At 23.3% G+C, this 18,334-nt stretch overlaps 1 protein-coding gene across 1 annotated transcript; it reads right to left on the reverse strand.

Annotated features, from left to right (window-relative positions):
- Positions 1 to 1,131: 1,131 nt before the first annotated feature.
- Positions 1,132 to 14,754, reverse strand: LOC145834957 (uncharacterized). The gene is made up of 5 exons (XM_082942485.1): positions 14,626 to 14,754; positions 12,344 to 12,463; positions 11,023 to 11,196; positions 7,198 to 7,351; positions 1,132 to 1,596 (listed from the first exon to the last, which is right to left on the reverse strand). The coding sequence occupies exons 1-5, from the start codon at positions 14,722 to 14,724 to the stop codon at positions 1,424 to 1,426; spliced, it is 720 nt and encodes a 239-aa protein (XP_082798611.1). The 5' UTR covers positions 14,725 to 14,754; the 3' UTR covers positions 1,132 to 1,423.
- Between the last annotated feature and the right edge of the window lie 3,580 nt (positions 14,755 to 18,334).

The raw sequence follows: 18,334 nt of genomic DNA on the forward strand, positions 1-18,334 counted from the left end.
CTTCTTTATTTTACTTATAAGTAAGATTTAAACGAGGATTGAAAATAATTATTTTATATTTAATTAAAATCAAAATTAATTTAATTTTGTAGCTGAAGAGACCGAACTTTCTACTTTAGCTACTTTTTACTTATTTTTCTATCTTTAAAGAATTTTCCGGTTGGAAACTTTTAAAAGGTTTTATACAAAAGAAAAATTTTCTTTTAATAAAAGTAATTGAGTTTTAATTTGGTTAAGGAACTAGCGTTTTGTTACCTTAGTGATTTATTTAAAATAAAATGTACAGTAAGACTTCATAACACATTTTGTTAAGTTTGCTATAACTAAGAAATTTATCAAATATTTATTTGACGCAGCAAAAAAAAACATCATATTTTAGGATAGACACGTTTTTAGTAAAAGTAGAGAAAAAATATCAAGCAAAAGTGGTTTTGACTTTTATAAAAGTGTTTTTAGATTTGTTGCCAAAATTTTTGGCAAAATAGAAACCACTCATTTAACAGAAAAATACTAATCAATTAATCTGACACACCAAAAAAAAAGATTACTGAATGATTAATATGTAATATCTTTTTCTGTAGGTAAGCAAGTATAAATTTATTTAGAAAGACTAAAATTTAAGTAAAGGTTTCAAGTTTAACTGAAGAAAGAATAAGTGTTTTAGAATGTTAACAATACATAGAAAACTGATTTACCAACTAAAACTAAATATAAAAACAATATCGAAAAAATTAAAAACAACAAAAAACTTAATTAATTTCATTACAGTTGAAGATAGTTAGTTTTAATAGTACAATTTAGATTAACAAATCAAGACTTATTTAAATCTAAAGAATCTACAATTAAGATTATTGTCGATCTATTTTAGAAGACCTTGTTTCTATATATCAATTATAAGAAATTTTGATTCGTATTTAAACTTAAAAATGTAACATAAGTTATTAAAAAGTACATGAGCAATTTGAATAAGATTTTAGCAACAAAAAAACAAACTTAAACTTTTTTTTTTAGTTTATATTACTAGATAAAATTTTAAAACACAAAATTTTTATCATAAAAATACTTTAAAAATACTAATAACTGAATATAGATTTTTCTCAATTTTTAAGGTTTTAGTGTAGAGAATGTTCAAAATAAAGTTTAAATAAACTAAAAAGAAGTCTAAAAAAAATTAGGATTTTTTCAAAACTAATTATTTTTAGACTATAAAACTTATATAAAATTAAAAAGTTGACTAAAATTAGAAGTCAGATTTAAACTTTTTTCAGTTAGTTGATAAAAAAAGTTCAAAGTATGTTTTGGTTTTTAAATTTCTTAACTAATATCAAAAAAAAGTTCAGAATGTTAGAAGTCGTCTTTACTTCAAGCAACTGATATTAAATATCACGTCATAATCAAATAAGACGTCACAATGACGTCACAATCAGTCCCTCTTGAGTATCTCGATGCTTGCAGCCCTGGATGACGTCATAATCACACTCCTCTGTGACGCGACCATCATTAGGTACATTGATGACGTCATGACCGCGAAGAGACGCAATATGTTGATTATGACGTGTCTCGGTTGAGTTGGTAGTGAGAGGTAGGCCAACGAGACTGTAAAAAAATGTTAATCTAATAATAAATTAGTAAGAATTTTTTATTTACATTAGTTTTATATATTATTAAAAATAAAGCATCATTTATGACGTGTCAGGGCTGTGTTTGTGTAGACCAATGAGACTGTGCAGAAATAATTGTTATTTTTAGATATACTTAATAAATCATCTCTTAACTGTTTAATTTAGGGATGGGCAAACTGTAGCCCACGAAGGGTCAAACTACGGCCCACAAGCATGTAGAATGTGGCCCGCGAAGAAAACCTTTGGAAACTTACACTAGACATTCTATAGTGTTTATGGTATAGTAATGTCGAGAAAAAAAGGTCTTGTGTGAAAATCACAAGAGATTTGAAACTTACACTAGGTATTGTGAGGTAATAATAAACTACTTCTGCAGCCCGCGAGTATTTTTATCTCTTGAAATTAGGCCCACTACCATCAAATACATGGTTAAATTAGTTGCAAAAACAATTATTCAATAGTTCTGTAAAAATAGAAAAATAATTTTATGTGTTAACAATTTCAAGCTTTGAAAAACAATACAAAACAAAAATACAATTTTATTATCTACTCATACCTGAATTAATCAAGTATTAATAAAATAAGGTAGTAAATAGTTCGAGAGTTTTTATAATATGTGCATGTTTACTTTGCTTTTCAAAAAGTTTCAAAGATTTCGATAAACTGTTCCCTTCAAACTTAAACTTCTGAGAATACTCTGCTAAGGAAATAATACAAATGTTTAAAATATTATAAACTTGATAACCTATCAAAAAAACAGACATCGCAACAAAAATTACAAGTCAAAAACTAGCAAAAATAATTAGGCGTATTATTGCTGTAAAACTTAAAAAAAACAATTGTTATATAACAATCACAAAAAGTTAATCTTTATTGATTACAGCTACTGATAACTTTGTGGAAATATTTTATTTATTTCCAAACTAAACTTATTATGTTTTTAGATTACAATGATTAATTACTTCCATAAAGCATTCTTAAAACTTTTAACATATACTTGTTTGTAATCTTACCTTAGTTGCTTTCTTAAATTTGATCAATATTTTTATAACTTTTTTTTATTTTCTGTTAAACGATTTATTTGTTTACACCATTTATGATGCATATACTTGAATAATATTTTTTATAATATTTGTTTATAATTTTAATTTTAATTTTTAATAATGTCGTTTGAAATGTGTGGTGAAAAACTTCAAATCAATTTGTCACTTTCATATGAAAGTTTTATGATTAAATGCATGATTGAAATTTTTAACTCATGCTACCGTAATATTATCAGTGTGATCTTTATAACGTATTTTATAAAAGTATTTTTAAAAAACAAAAATGTTAGTTTTTACGTTCATGCAATTTTATAAAAACAACTTTAGTTTTCTTTCTTTACAATAAAAATAGTTTAAACCAAGATGTAACCTAGTAGTATAAATATAAACAACACAATAACTTTAAAAAAAAATTCTAACATAAAATTCCCAACAAGTTATCTAAAGAATCAATAAAATGTATAAATTTCGCAGGTCTTACATAACAAACTGTTTTATTGTTTAGTTTTATTAGTTTAATTTAATTTTATATCAAGTATTAGTTTAAGTAAAATAAACATTTATTACAAATTTTTTTTTGTGCCAACAACCAAATAAACATTAAACAGAATATCAAAATTAAAACTGTTAAAATTTAGTAACTTTGGTCAAAGCTTGAGTGTAAGTTTTTTTTTATGTTTTACAGATATAAATTTTTGTTTCCATAAAAATTTATCGTTTAATTAACTTAAAAACTAAATCAAACAAAAAAGAGAGTATAAAAGTTAAAGAAACCTCATAAATAAGTAAAAAACTTTCAAAATTTAATACAAATAAGTTTTGTAAAATTAAACAAATAAGTCCAATGATACTGACATGTAAATTAAGCAAAATCTACATTTTAACTGGTGATTCTTAACATGAGGTAAATTTACCACTAGGAGTTAATTACCTTGTTTAAGGGAGTAAGTTTCTTTATTACAAGTTTTATAAAGCAACATTTTAAACTGTTATTTTAATTTATAAGCTAATATTTAGCTGTTTTTTTAAGGTTAAATAAACTGTTTAAATTTTAGTATTTTTTAGATTTAATAAGCTTAAAGTTCAAAAAATCTATTATTTTTCCTCAAGTTACATACTATTTTATATATTGGGGGTGAATTTGGTAATAATCTTACAAAAATGGGGTAAAAACAAAAACAAAATATTTAGAACCGCTGATATACAAGCTTAATCTAATCACAGAATACTTAAAATCTGACCAAATATACAATAAAATTAATTCATTACAAAACTACATATCACCACAACAAACTTAATAATCGATTTTTAACTTATATTTGGCGCGCAATGTAACCTAGCAACGCTGAAACGTCCGGATATCTCACGCACGTTTCATTTGTTACGTCACAAGTTAGTTGTGTGACGCTCATTGCAGATATTTTTGCACTTTTTATTGGTCAATTTTCGATTATCGAGGAAAATTATATTTTGCGTCAAATTAAAGGGCCGTTATTGGAAATAGAATGTCAGAGTTAAGTTTCAAATTAACTGTTTAGTATAACCTTTATACAATACGAAACTGTTTTTTTTTTTTTTTGAAATCGGAAATTTAATGTTAAAGTATATTTTCAATCAATTAAGAATTATGCATTAAGTGTCCATAAAAAAACATTTTGTTATTTCACATATTTTTCTGAAAAACTGAAAGTTAGCTATTTAGAATGATCAAAAGTATAGTTTGATCTGAAGTATACTTTTGAGTTGGTAAAAAGTAATAAACTTTCATAACAAAAAAATAATTACTAACTACAGTTTTATGATGGAAATCTAAACTTTCAAATTTTACTTTTTAATGCTTTTTGTAAAAAACTTAGAAAAAATTAAAAGAATTGCAGTGGCAGTAAACTTTTATGCAGTTTTGCAAAACTTAAAGAAGTATAAGTGTTTTTAAATATATTATACAATTAGTATGTACTTAAATAAAGTTTTTGATTTCAAACAATAACAATAAATTAATGAGTTTTAATAACTTCTTTTAAAAACCATAGTAATAGTTATTAATTTATTTTGCATTCATACATCTAAAGAAGTTTATTTAGTAACGTAGCATTAAACTAAGGCGCACTGAGGAATTTAATATTAATTTAATCTAAAAATTTAAACAGTTCTGTATCGATCTGGATATTTTTGCATGTGTGTTTATTTAGTCACAGCTAATTAAGTTCAACTAAAAAAAAAGTAGTCTTTACTTGGTAAATTAAGTTAAAAAAATTTTTATTAAATTAGTTTAGAGGCTATAAAATTAAAAACTTTATTTAGGATCCTCTTATTTATTTAAATCAAGTTTCAGTTATTTACTATTTTTATTTAAGAGTGAACATAGTTTTATTTTAATCTAGATCATGTTTAACAAACAGCAGTATTGTCAGTATTTATTTTATTTAAATCAATTGCATATTTACAACAGTTGAACTACTTAAACAACTAAATTAACTTTACCGCTATCTTGAAAAGAAAAACTGATATATTACACACAAAATATAAACTTCTAAAGTCTGTGGTATTTATTTTTAATTAAATATCTTAGCATTGTTATTATCAATTAACAAGGTTGTTTACTAGTTGGTTACTAATTTGAATTATTTACCACTAGTGTTACTACCAGATATAACTTTTCACATTTTTTCTACCAAAAATACTATGAGAAATTTACTTTTTTAATACTAGTAGTCGAAAAAACAAACCATTTTTTTTTTACTTTTCATTTTGCTATACTCTAAGGCCAAATAGTAAATGAGAATTTAGCTTTGATAAAAATTTTAGGTAACTAAAGAATAATTGAGTTTATTCTGTAAAGTTACATTTTACCAGCAAAAGTTTTCAAAAAAAAAGTCTCTATAAACTGCCAAATGTGTACAATCTTTATGTAAATGACTACTTTCTTGTTCGTTTAACAAAAATTACTTAAAACAATTTTTTGAGAAAAAGTAGATATAAGATAACCTAAACTTTGTTGTAACAATTTACTAGAAACTTAGTAATGTATTCCTATTAGCAATGTCAACGCCTTTCTTTTTAACAAACCTTTTTTATTTTTAAAACAACTACACAAACTAATTAAAGTTGTTTCCGTAGAACAAATGTCAAAAGTTTAAATATAAAATAATTTAAATGATCAATCTAAAGTAATGTTACAAAAACCCATATTGTCATTCTAATATAAATTTATTGATTGTTTATTATTGAGAATTTAACTTTTTATTGCACTTGCTTTTTTCAAAAAGCTAACTAATATGTTGGAAAAAGTTAATAAATTTAATAAAATGCAACTTTAAAAACTACACTGTCATATAAAAAAGGGGTCTGTAAAAAAAAACAGTTCTAAAAGTATATTTATCTAAAACAAAAAAAAAAAATTTGACAGTTAAACGCAAACACTGTTGCTTTGCTTAAACGTCTTTAGAATACTAAAACATATATTTACTTATTTTATAAATTTATCGTTTCTAACGCATCTAAACAACTTTTATAATTAATTTTTTTTTTGGTGCAGTTGTATATTGTATAAAATTGAAAGAACTCGTTTGAACTTTTTAAGCTCATTAGTTTATGCCAAAATGTTAGTATAGAAGTACTAATTAGGTTTGTTTATTTTAAGGTGAAACAACAAAACGTACTTGAGGTTATATTGATCAACTAGTGTGTAGAAGATTGAACTATTTTTGCCAAAATTGAACGTATCAGTTGTTTACTAACATTAAAAGGACTTGTTTGAACTATGTAACTATAAAGTATGGAAATTTCAGAACTTTAAAAAAAAAAGAGAAGTGAATAGTTTAAGAAGTATAGTAAACTACTTACTTAAAAAAGGTTAGATCTCTAAAAAAGGCAACTTAATTAACGGTTTAAAAAGTAAATAAAATATTTTAAAACATTTTTTAACTTTTTGCCGCAGTAATTATGCCATGAACTGGTACAATTTGCATTAATTATTTGAGAAAAGCAATTTCTGAAATAATTTCAAACTATTCGTGGACTAAAATAATTTTAACGTGTTATATGCAACAATTGAAAACTTAAAAAATATGTATGTAGTAAATATAGTTTACAGTAAGTAATGTATCTTTAATATTTAAGATGTCTTACATTAAAATATATTACTATGCTTTCTGTTCAAAACTTAACAATTCTAGTTCTCAGCTCATGTTCAAAAAAAGAAAATTTTTATATTTTTTATATCATCGGATTTTAGTTACATAAAAACATTTTGTTCAGAAGGGTTTTTAATTTAAGTTATCAAAATCATAATAATTATAAAACCCTACGTAAAAGTTTAAGGTTGAATTGAAAAATCAAAATAACCTAAAAAATATTTTAGTTTTGTACTTTGGGATAAAACAAAAATTCTCTGGAAGCTTTTTAATATAATAAATAAGTAAAAAAAAATCGAAGTAAAGATTATTTTTTAGTATAATATTATGTAAATCTAATCACAAAATTATATATTAAGTTAATTAATTACTGTATCAACAAAATAAAATAAAGCTAACAGATGAGTTCGCACATGAAGTATGACGTCACAATGATCAAACAAGACTGGAGGGCCATCCTGTTGTGTCTGTGACGTAACAGTACGAACACTACGTATGACGTCATCATCAACATGAAAATGTTGTAGATCGTCCAAAGTTGTGTACTGAGAGTCTGGAAAAAAAAGAAAAAAATAATACAATTCTTAAAATTACTTAACTTTATAGTAAAACTTAGATAACTTATCCTGATGTTCATATATATTGTGACGTAATTATTAGATATATTTTGTTGAATCTTAAACAGTAATAAATTTGAATTAGTTCTTTCTTTCATCAAGTGAGTGGTTTGTATTGTTATTTGTTATTTTATTGTGTATTTTAATTTACTTTACTTAATTTAGACTTAAGAGTTACAAATATTGTACAGTTTTATGGCAGTCGGATATAACATTAAGTATTTTACGTATTATTAACCATTAATTTGTAGAAACTATTATTATTTAAATGAACACATAATACACATACTTTAGCTTCTATTCTTACATTATAGTACTTATTTTTTACAGAACCCAGTTAAAGTGTGTTAATCCGTTAACACACAGAAAAATATGTCGGTATAATAAAAGAAGTACTGTATAATTTGTTTTTATTAAAACTAATATAGTAATAATATTCTAAACATAGAAAATAAAAATAAAAATTTGTAATCTTCTGCTTAGGTTTGCCCTTTGAATACAGAAGACAACAAAAAGTAGACAACTAAACGTATATAGAAGAATTTTTTGTTAAAGTTACTTAGTGTTGCTTATATTCAACAAACCAGCCTTTTTTATCAGTTTTCACTGATGTTTTCACAAAAAACTTATAAGTTAATGAAAATATATGTCTTAGTGAAATACCTGTGTCTTTTATACTAATAATGAAAATTATGCTACTAATATTTAGCATAAAACTATACTTTGTGTGTATCTTAAAGTGTGTTTTTTTTTTCTTTTTTACAGACCAATACGAAAAGTATTAAATTCATTTTTTTAGTAAAACCACCAGAACACAATGCAGACAAATTTAATTAAACATGGAATTTTTCCACGCATTACCAAAAAAAATAATCGATCTTTTGTGACAAAATACCTGACGTGTAGCATTTATTAAAGTTTGTGACGAATTTGTCACAAAAAAAGGGAGTTTGGAAATTTGTCAAGTTAGCAAAAAACAGACTGATGATAAATACTTGTGGGTAATTTTTAAGGTTGGTTGGCTGGAATTAAAGAATGTTTGAAGTCATAAATGTTTTTGTATAACTTCAGAAAAATATCTTTTTAAGGTATAGTAATTAGGTATTTTGTCTTAAAAGATTTTTTTTTTGAGGCAAGTAAAGTATTTTCTAAAGTAAGATTTTCAAATTGTAAAAGTTGCAAAAAGTTTTAACATCAAGATAAAATGAATAATGTAGGACTATAAAAACAAATTTAAAACAATTTCTGTTAAAGAAAGCAAATTGTTTAAAAATAGTTACAAAAGTATACATTAATAACTTTAAACTATTTTAGTTTTAATTTAATTATACACTTATAGAATTCAAATAAGGTGTAAACTAATTTGTTTGCAACAATAAGCATTAAGCTGAAATAATTTTTTTTCTACTATTTAAATATGTTTATTGTTTTAAATTAGCTTGACCGTGGGAAATTTATTGCTTTTTATGTAAATCAACACTTAGAAAATAGACATAAGTAAAATAAAAGTATTTAACTAAAACAGAAGATGTTTATACCAAAAACTATAAATAAAATATTTCTATAAACAGTATTATGTTACGTAGTATTTAATGAATAACTAAAAATAACGTAGAAAAAATATTTTTATGTCTTTTTTCAAACTAATAATAGTACTTTTAAAAGTCAGACAATACTTTACAAAAAGAAACACATTAAACAGCTTATTTATCATTTTAAGTTTAAAATAGAAACTTGTAGGCTTTTTACATTTATCATTCAGAATGAAAATTTAAAATAAAAACTTGAACTTAACGTTCGTAATAACAGTAAGCAGTTTTAAACAAAACGTCTACTTTAAAGATAAATATGTTTGTTTTTTATTTGTAAACGTAAAAAAGCAGACAGACTGTTTTCTAAAAAATTAAAATAAATCTTAAACGATAATGTTAGTTTATTTTTGAAGCTTTATTTTTATAGCTTTTTCCTAAATTTTGAAACAATATTGTGTTTTAAAATGTAATTTTTCGTAAAATGATCTGATAGAAATAATTTATAAAAAGATATTTGAAATATTTTTTTCCGTAACTTGACTTATTCTAAAAATATAACAAAACACGTTTCATATTTTGAATTTATTTGAACTCTTTCAAGTAAGTCTTGTCAAAATTTGTATCTTACTACATTAAACTTTATTTTTATTTCAATTTTAAATTTACTTTAATCTAGTAAGATACAGTTTTTGAAAGACTTACTTGAAAGTACTCAAATAAATTTATAATATGAAACGTGTTTTGTTATATTTTTAGAATAAGTTAAGCACCGGAAAAAAGTTGTTCAAATACCTTATTATAAATTTTTTCTATCTGATCGTTTACTAACAATTACATTTTAAAACACAAATATCGATTTAGCAGAAAAAATCATAAAAATAAAGCTTCAAAGTATTTATGTCATGATTGATTATTTTTTTATAGTATTGCGGTTTAAACAATATTTTTGTGAATAGTGTAGAAGTTTTTTCTTTAATTTGTAAAACTCAAAGTTTTTCATGTACTGTTGACAAAGCTTTTCATTATTATATATTTTACTTATGGAATTTCCTTAGAGTAAGATTTTTAAGTGCTATGTGTTAAACTAAATAAACGGAGTTATTTTATATAATTAAATACTATAATATAACATTAACATTCCTTAACTCGTTTAGAAGCAGTTTTCTCTTTAAGTAAAATGTACAAATCACTGTAATTGATATTTAAATTTCTTAATGTTTTTTTAGTTGTTTAGTGGAAAATCATAAGGGAAAATTTAAAAAACAAAATTATACTTACATAAATTCCTTTTATTATTTTCTATTGACTGACTTAGCTTGACTTTACTTTAGAATAAGATAATTTTGAAACTAAAAAAAATAAAAATTCAAGTTTTGTTTTATCAATCGAAAAAGTTTGAAAGTTTTAATCTGCTTAATAGAAGCGTAGGTTTGTAACTTTTATTGAAGATATTTAACTAGATAGATTACCTTGAAGTGTGTCGCGTCAAGACTTACTTAAGATAAAAATTCTAAAACGATGCAGATCAAAATTTAAAATTAAATTTTAAATCGATTAGAAATTATACTAATGCATTTTACGAGACTTATGAAATACCTTCTATCTAATAAAATTTCCATGTTTCGTAAAATTTTAACTTGTCAAAGGTTATCAAACTATGGCTGTTTAAAATTACATTTGAATTGAAATAGTGCTTATCATTGAAACAAAAAGGAATGAAAGAATTACTTTATTTTTGTTTGCATAAAAGGTTTAAAGTAAAACAGTTTTTTATGCTTTTCTTTTTAAACTAACTTGGTCTTACAGTTTATAAAAAAAATCAGCTTACTGAGTCATACTACTTTTGTTAGTAAAATTAAATGTTTGTGTGAAGTTTCAATATGAAATTAAATGTGTTTAAGCAGCTAGATTATTAAAAAAAAAAAACAAATCACAATTAAATAGTGGATATTTATCGAATTTTACTTTATTTTAAAAAATATTTCTATAAATTTTTACTTAAACGCAGCCAAAGGTTTTTGTAAAGCTTCGAACTTAAGTGTGTTAAAATTATTAAACAAACAATTCAAAAGTACCATTATGAAGAAGTTGATTTGTTGCACCAATTCCAAAGTGTGTTGATTGTTCTCCTTAGTTGTCAATTGGTTTATTTTGTACATCAAATGGTTGTAGTTGGTGTTTAGTTGGTGATTTTCCGGCAAATACCATTTCACAAACTTGTCAAAAAGTTCCCTTTCCAACAAACCAACCTACAAAAAATGAAAACTAAAAATTTAATGATCTTAGCTACAGTTTCATACCTAAATACAGTCTTAAATTTAGCAAACTATTTTTCAAAGTTCAAAAAAAGTTAATGTTACAAGATTCTAACATACATTAAGTTTTACAGAATTTATCTTTTTAATCAGTTACTATATTAGTCATTGAAACTTGGTGTTGCAAGCAACAGTTTTACTAGTACAATAGTATTGATTATTCAGTAGAAACAGCAAACATGAATAATGAAAGGGCAAATTTTTAAAAAGTAATTGATAACTCTAACACGCTAGCAAAATAACTCAACAAGATCTAATTAGTTTAAAATTATTTGAGTGAAAAGTGTATTTTATCAAGTAAAAACTAAACCATTGAACAAAATGCGAATCAATATTTTGACCAACAATGACAGTTGATGAAAATAGCCAAGGATTGTTGAAATAAAATTTTAAATGTTAATTGTAAATAAAAGCTCAACAAAATAACAAGTTGAGCCCAGTAACCAATTAAAAGTTTAAATATTTTATAAGAATTTTAAAGATTACAAAATGTGTATAAAGATTATAAAATTATTTCATAAAATTGACCATTTGAATGAAACAGTTTATAAAGGTTAGCATTGCAAGTCAAGGATTAAACAAATATAAAGACTTTTACTATAAATATAATCAAAAATGCATAAGAATTTAAATTTTGAACTAGTAAAAAAAAAAAACTGAACAACAGGTTCAAGCAAACAAAACTAATTTAAAATTTTAAAAATTTATATGTGGAATAAGCATAACAAAAAATAAATGTTTTATAAAACTAAGCATCTAAACATTTCAAGTGAAAAATAAAAACTGTTCAATGAAAAAAGAAGCCTTTTATCTGGCTAATTTTATTACTAGACGAGTGAAATTATAGATGAATTAGCAACAAATGAATTGAAAAAATGGTGAAATTAGAGCAGTTTAACCATTAAAAACCTCAGAAACAAATCAACCATCAAAAAAAAGCCAATTTAAATAACAGATTAGTTAAAAAAGTAACGAATTAATTAAATTCTGGCAAGCATTGCAAATGGTAGCCACAAAAATTAAAACAGATTAAAATGGCTTAAATTATAATTAAGAAGTAAAAGTTAAAAAAGTAACTAACCAATGAAATACCGGCCAAGAAAGCGCAAGAAAGCCACAAGAACGAAAACAGCCCTGCTGGGGAATCCTCATCGTCCAAAATGACCGAATTCGAAACTGGTGTACCGAGAAGTTGGCTTATCTGAAGATTGAAGTGTTTTGATAGGTAAGATAACAGACAAAATGATAATCAAATTTAAATGAGTTTATACTAATATGTTATTAGTTCACAACTGTCAGTAAAATACAAGAAATTGTTGTAATTTTGAAAATACTTAGTAGTTTAGTTATTTTTATATGTAGACTTATAATTATCTGTAAACTAAAAAAAGCACTTAAGGAAAATAAAAATTATGTTTTTGCTTATAGATTTTATAATGTTTACAGGCATTTTACAAAATTGAAATAAAAATTTAAAAGCATATTTATAAATTCCTAACTAAAAACGTTTAGTAGGATATTTTAGAAATAAATGGTTTATTTTTAATTGTCGACGCCATATGTTAGCAACTTAAGATGTTTGTACCATATGGAATTATACTGACGGGTTCATTTGATATAGAGCTACTAGTGTTTGTGAAACTTTAACAAATACTGCTAGCTTGGAATAGCAAGTTTTATGAAGTAGCAAGCTTTAAATGCTAGTATAAAAAACTTTAGATTAAACATTTTTCTTACATATATCATAGCTAACTTGTTTTATTTTTAAATTTCCTAAAGGTTAAAGCTAAAGGAAGCTATATTTAACAAAAAATTTTCAAAGTTAAATAACTAAATAATTTGTACTAAATTAAATAATATTTTATGGTACACCATGTTAGAATTAATTAAAACCTTAAGTTTAACCATTTGTACTGTTTATAAAAACTATAAATACTTGAAGCAATATTTGAAAAAAAAAGATTCTCTTTTGTTGGTGTCAATTCTTTTCTTATAGTTTTTTGTAAAAGCTCCTCTTAGATAAAATTAGAATGTAAATATTCATAAGGTAACATTGTAATAAATTTAAAATTACTGGAAACACTCCTTTAATTTTGACAGTATTCGATTATTTTTGTCAGTTTTCTTAACATAAACTCATTTTGAACTCAAAAAAAGTTTAAAGGTAAATTATTTATAGACATGATTAAAATTATACGTTAAACATATATCTGTAAAGTAACTTGAAAAACACACCCTTAATCGACAAACATTTAAAAATATGCTTTTATTTAACTGAGTGTTTTTGCGATGCACTTAAAAAAGTTTAACATTTAATAATTCAAAACGCACTAACTTGAAACTTTCTTTATTAAGTTTATTTTAAAAAATAAAAACTTAACAAAAACCAGCAGGATTTTAACGAAATTTACGTTGACAGAATATACAAAGTTGTTAACAAAACTTAAAATCTTAAATAATTTCTAACTAAATTATTAATAAAATTAACGTGCGCGGCTTATTTCAATATAAAAAGGTTTTCGGGCGCCTAACACACTCCAATGTGACGTCATAAGCTCGTTAAAACTCAAGTCTTTGTTTTGAATAAAAATTAAAAGGTGTGATTTAAGTCTTAACGTAAAAGAGTTTATTACTTTTATTAATATTTCATGGAAAATTGTTTTATAGCTCAATTTCTTTATTAGAGTTTAATAAAACTGCACTTTTAATAAAAATATTTAACTGGGAATCCTTCGTAGATTATTTCTATATACCTGAGTAAGTTTTGAACTTTGTAAAGAAAAACATCTATTAAAACTGAAAACCTAGGTTTTTTTACAACAAACAGTTATTTACTTTATATTTTCATGTAAGATTTGACAAGTTGAATGACCTCATACTTTTCTAATGTGATTTTAATTCAAAGACTGAACTTTAATCTAGTATTTTTTGATTTAGGTAACTTTTCATAATTTATTCTGAAAACTACATGCATGTTTTATTCAAAACTTTTTTTCACACTGCCAATAAATAATTAGTTTTATTAGGTATCTAATCATTTTAACCTTTGTAACACTTTCAAAGTTTTGAGTACTAAAGTTTGTTGTTAACTTTTTTCTAATGGAGTTCATAATATTGGTGTTAGTGATACTGTGAAACTTAACAAAACTTTCAAAAATAAATAAAACATTTCTTTTTATTTTATTTTCAAAGATATCTAAAGCAAATTCTTAAGTTTTTTATGTAATTTAATCACATACTAGTTGAAGAATATCTCCTCATATTAAGCATAAATTGGTCAAGCTTAGAAAAACCGACAATTAAATATCTACTTTTAATATAAATTGTTATAAAGTAGTAATTCCTGCTAAGAACAACATTTACTTTCGATCTAGGGATTTTCCCATCTGTCTCCCCAACGCCCAACATTCTTCGGTGCTTCTGACGACTTTTCACTGAGTGGATAAAACTTGTTGATGCCATTATGACGTAATGGTTTGTTAGTTTATTACAATTACTGTTAGTGTTAATAAAGGATTAATATATTTTTGACAACTTTTTACTCGGTAAAAAAAGTTGATGTCATCTTTAAATGTATATTAGGTAACAATTTTGTTAAAACTATGAAAGTTAAAGTACAGGGAAAAAAAAAATCTAATTATTTTTTTAATTTAAAACTAGAACTTTTAAGATTAGAAAGCAGTATTGTAAGCCCATTAAAATAACCGTGCTAATTATTTAAAATTTAGTGACTTTCAAAAAGTAAAACTTCCAATTTCAAATATTTTCTATCAACTTTTAACTTTAATATTAATATTATGTTTTAAACTATAATATTTGTTTTCAACATACAAGACATGAAAATAAATTTAAATTTATTATAAGCTGTTTTTAAATTTTTGCTGTAGTTTTTTTTGCAATAATTGTTATACAATATTTAGAATTTCAAGTAAAATTTACTCTACTTACCATTTGCGTCATATAAATTACTTCCTAACTTCTCAAGTATAATAGGTTATTTATTTACTTTCTAAATATTTGCTCTTACAAAGAGTTATTTCTCATATGCACTTTTTAATGTACTTTTGTTGTAAACTTTCTTAAACATGTTTAAAAGAATCTTAATGTCTTAAAAAAAGATTTTCAATTTAAACTATGTTTGTATTTTATTTCAAAGTAAGAAACACAAACAATATGATTAACTTAAATTAAAAGTTTTCTACAAACTAGTATATTCTATAATTTTTCATCTGTATTAGTACAAGCAATATGTTTCTGTTTAATGAAAAAAATAACAAACTGTAAACAAAGCATTAAATTAAAAAATACGGGTTTATATACTTGACTATATAAATAAGAAGTTTCCTAAATCAAACGTTTTTTTGTTCAAAATTTTTAAATAAAGTTCAATATAAGATGTTTTTAAACGTTTTTAAAGACGCTAGTTTAATTTATACTTTCCTTACAAACAAAGTCATCTAAATGGAACATAATAGTTTTGAATTCAACCGACGTAGAACAATGTTTATTTTATTTTTTTTGTTGCATTTTATATTGAAATTGTATTTATGGCATTTTAAGTCTAAAATTTAAAGTCAATTCCTTATTAAACCAGGAAAAAAATTTGGTAATGCATATATGTATCCAAGTATAGATTTTTATAGTAGCTAATAGTGAAAAAAAACTAAATTATTTTGTAAACTTCAAAAGAAATTTTTAACTAAGTATATTTTTATAATTTCTTAATTGTTAGAATAATCTAAATAAGATTAAAAAAAATACTACTGTATCATACACCTAAAAATACGTGTATTTAATAAGTCTAATTGTTTTAAGAATTATTAGATAAAAAAAAGGTTAGTTTAACTTTGATTGTAAGTTATTATTAAAGTCTAAATTTGTCTACAACTCATGCTTTTATTAAAATAAAAAGAAAAACATGTAAATTCCATTAAGTATTTAGATAACCGCAAGATTTTAATGTTACTCAGAAATTTTAAAAAAGCTTTTGATTATTTTTTAGATTTGTAAATTAAAAGCTTAATAATAAACTTGATATGTTAATAAAACATTTTACCAAAATTTTTTATAAACTTTTATGTAATATAAGCACCTATAATTTTGAAAATAAGCTTTATAAAAAACAATTCTTGGATAAGTTAAAATAAGCATAAGAGAAAAAATGTTCTTTTCAACCATTAAGTAATGTTGTACAAATTATTTATAGCAACCAAGTTAAATTTAAACAAAACTATACATTGCTAAGATTGATATTACAAACAAGACTGATAAAATACTAAACATATGACAAACTCAAAATCTTGTTCAAATTATTTAAATAGTTTACCAAACGTCTACTTTTAAAACATTAAATAGAAGCTAGTACTTTTTCAAATGATAAAAAAACTTTAAAAATTACAAATGCTATAAACTTTTGTGCTATGAAAATTGTTAACAAAGAAACTTTTTTAATGTTTATCATCTTTTGTTATTGTACTTTGCAAAAAATATATTATATGCTATTTTATCTATTTATAACTGTTCTTTAACAAACTGAACTGTTTTTTGTTACAGAAAACAGATTATAACTCTGTTATAAAACAAATCTAATTTTATTATACATTATGTTTTTAAAACCAACACTAGTTATCTACTTTTAATGAATTTTTAAAGCAAAAAAAAAATCATCGAAACATTTAACTAAACAGTATGGATATCACTACAAATACTTACAAAAATGAGCAGCACATATTATGTGTTTAATAAAAACTAATTAAATTAACTATTTGTAAACTAACATTAAGTGATACAATTTTCAACCAGCTATAATAATCTAAAATAAAGCAACTAATGTAGTGAAATTAAATAGAATAAAAAGCGAAAAAGTGTCATACTTTTAACAAACTCACACTGTTTAAGTTTTTGTGCTTATACAGCAACTTTTTTTTGCTGCAAATTTTTGTTCTCTCGCCTGCAGCTGTGACGTAATAATCGCTTATCATTTCAAACTCATGTTTTTACGCATTTTTCCATTAAAACATTTTATTTGTCATTTACCATTAGTTTTATAAGTTTGACGTATTTTGCTTTTATTGGTTGCTAATGAATTTTTATGTTTTCCTTTTAATAAAATTTAATTTAATTTCAAACTTAGTGTATAAATTGTTTGTTCTAAATAAAAAAATTAACAATTAAAAAAAGACTTGCTTTTTTAAGATATTGGAATAGAAATAATCATTAGAAATTTTTGTTAAATGATCTTTTTGCTTTTTTAAATAGAAAAATACCAACTAAATATTATTTTAAAAGTGTTTTAATTGTATGATTTTTTGTTTATTATTAAACTTGTGCATATGTCATTAAAGACTATTTTGAGCATTCTAAAAACAATTTTTTTAATTAAAAGCATTCTGTATTTTTTACAAGTTTTTAAACTTTTTACTAAAATAACTTTTTGTCATGAATAAAACACTTAGCATATAAAATTATTTTCTTGCTTTTAAACTTTTTAATATAAAACAGAAAAATAATTAATCTTAGCTGATTTAATACTTTTTCTTTAAAAAGGATTTCAAAGAAAACACTAATGTTAAAACAAACTTTTAAGTTAATTAGTTATGAGTTGTTAGTCATACTTTATTTCCTGTTTTCTAGTTTGAAAATACAGCAACAGTTAAGCAACATTTAATTTTTTTTGTGTTTTATAACATAAATAAAATATTTTAGATACATAAAGTTTCTCATTCAGTTAGTTATAATTAAATTTAAGTTTCAAACTTTAAATTATAAACAAAATTTAGTACTAAGTATATTTACAAAATCATTTAATACTAAAGCATCAAAACTAATCCAAACTGATCGATTTAGCAAATTAATATAAAAAATTGTGGTGTTTTATTTACAAAGATCATTATGTTAAATTTCTTACTTCTCTTAATTGTGTTTTTTTATTAAAAAAGCAAACAATTGTTGAAAAAATATCCGCAATATAAAATGATATTGTATAAATAAACTTTGTTCTTGCTTTGATAATTTAAAACTTTCTTATACTAAGCTTAAATATTAGACAGCACTTAGAGTTTTTATATTTACC

The sequence above is a fragment of the Thalia democratica genome, chromosome 4, assembly GCF_965202585.1.
Source record: "Thalia democratica chromosome 4, ktThaDemo2.hap1.1, whole genome shotgun sequence".
Lineage (NCBI taxonomy): Eukaryota > Metazoa > Chordata > Thaliacea > Salpida > Salpidae > Thalia > Thalia democratica.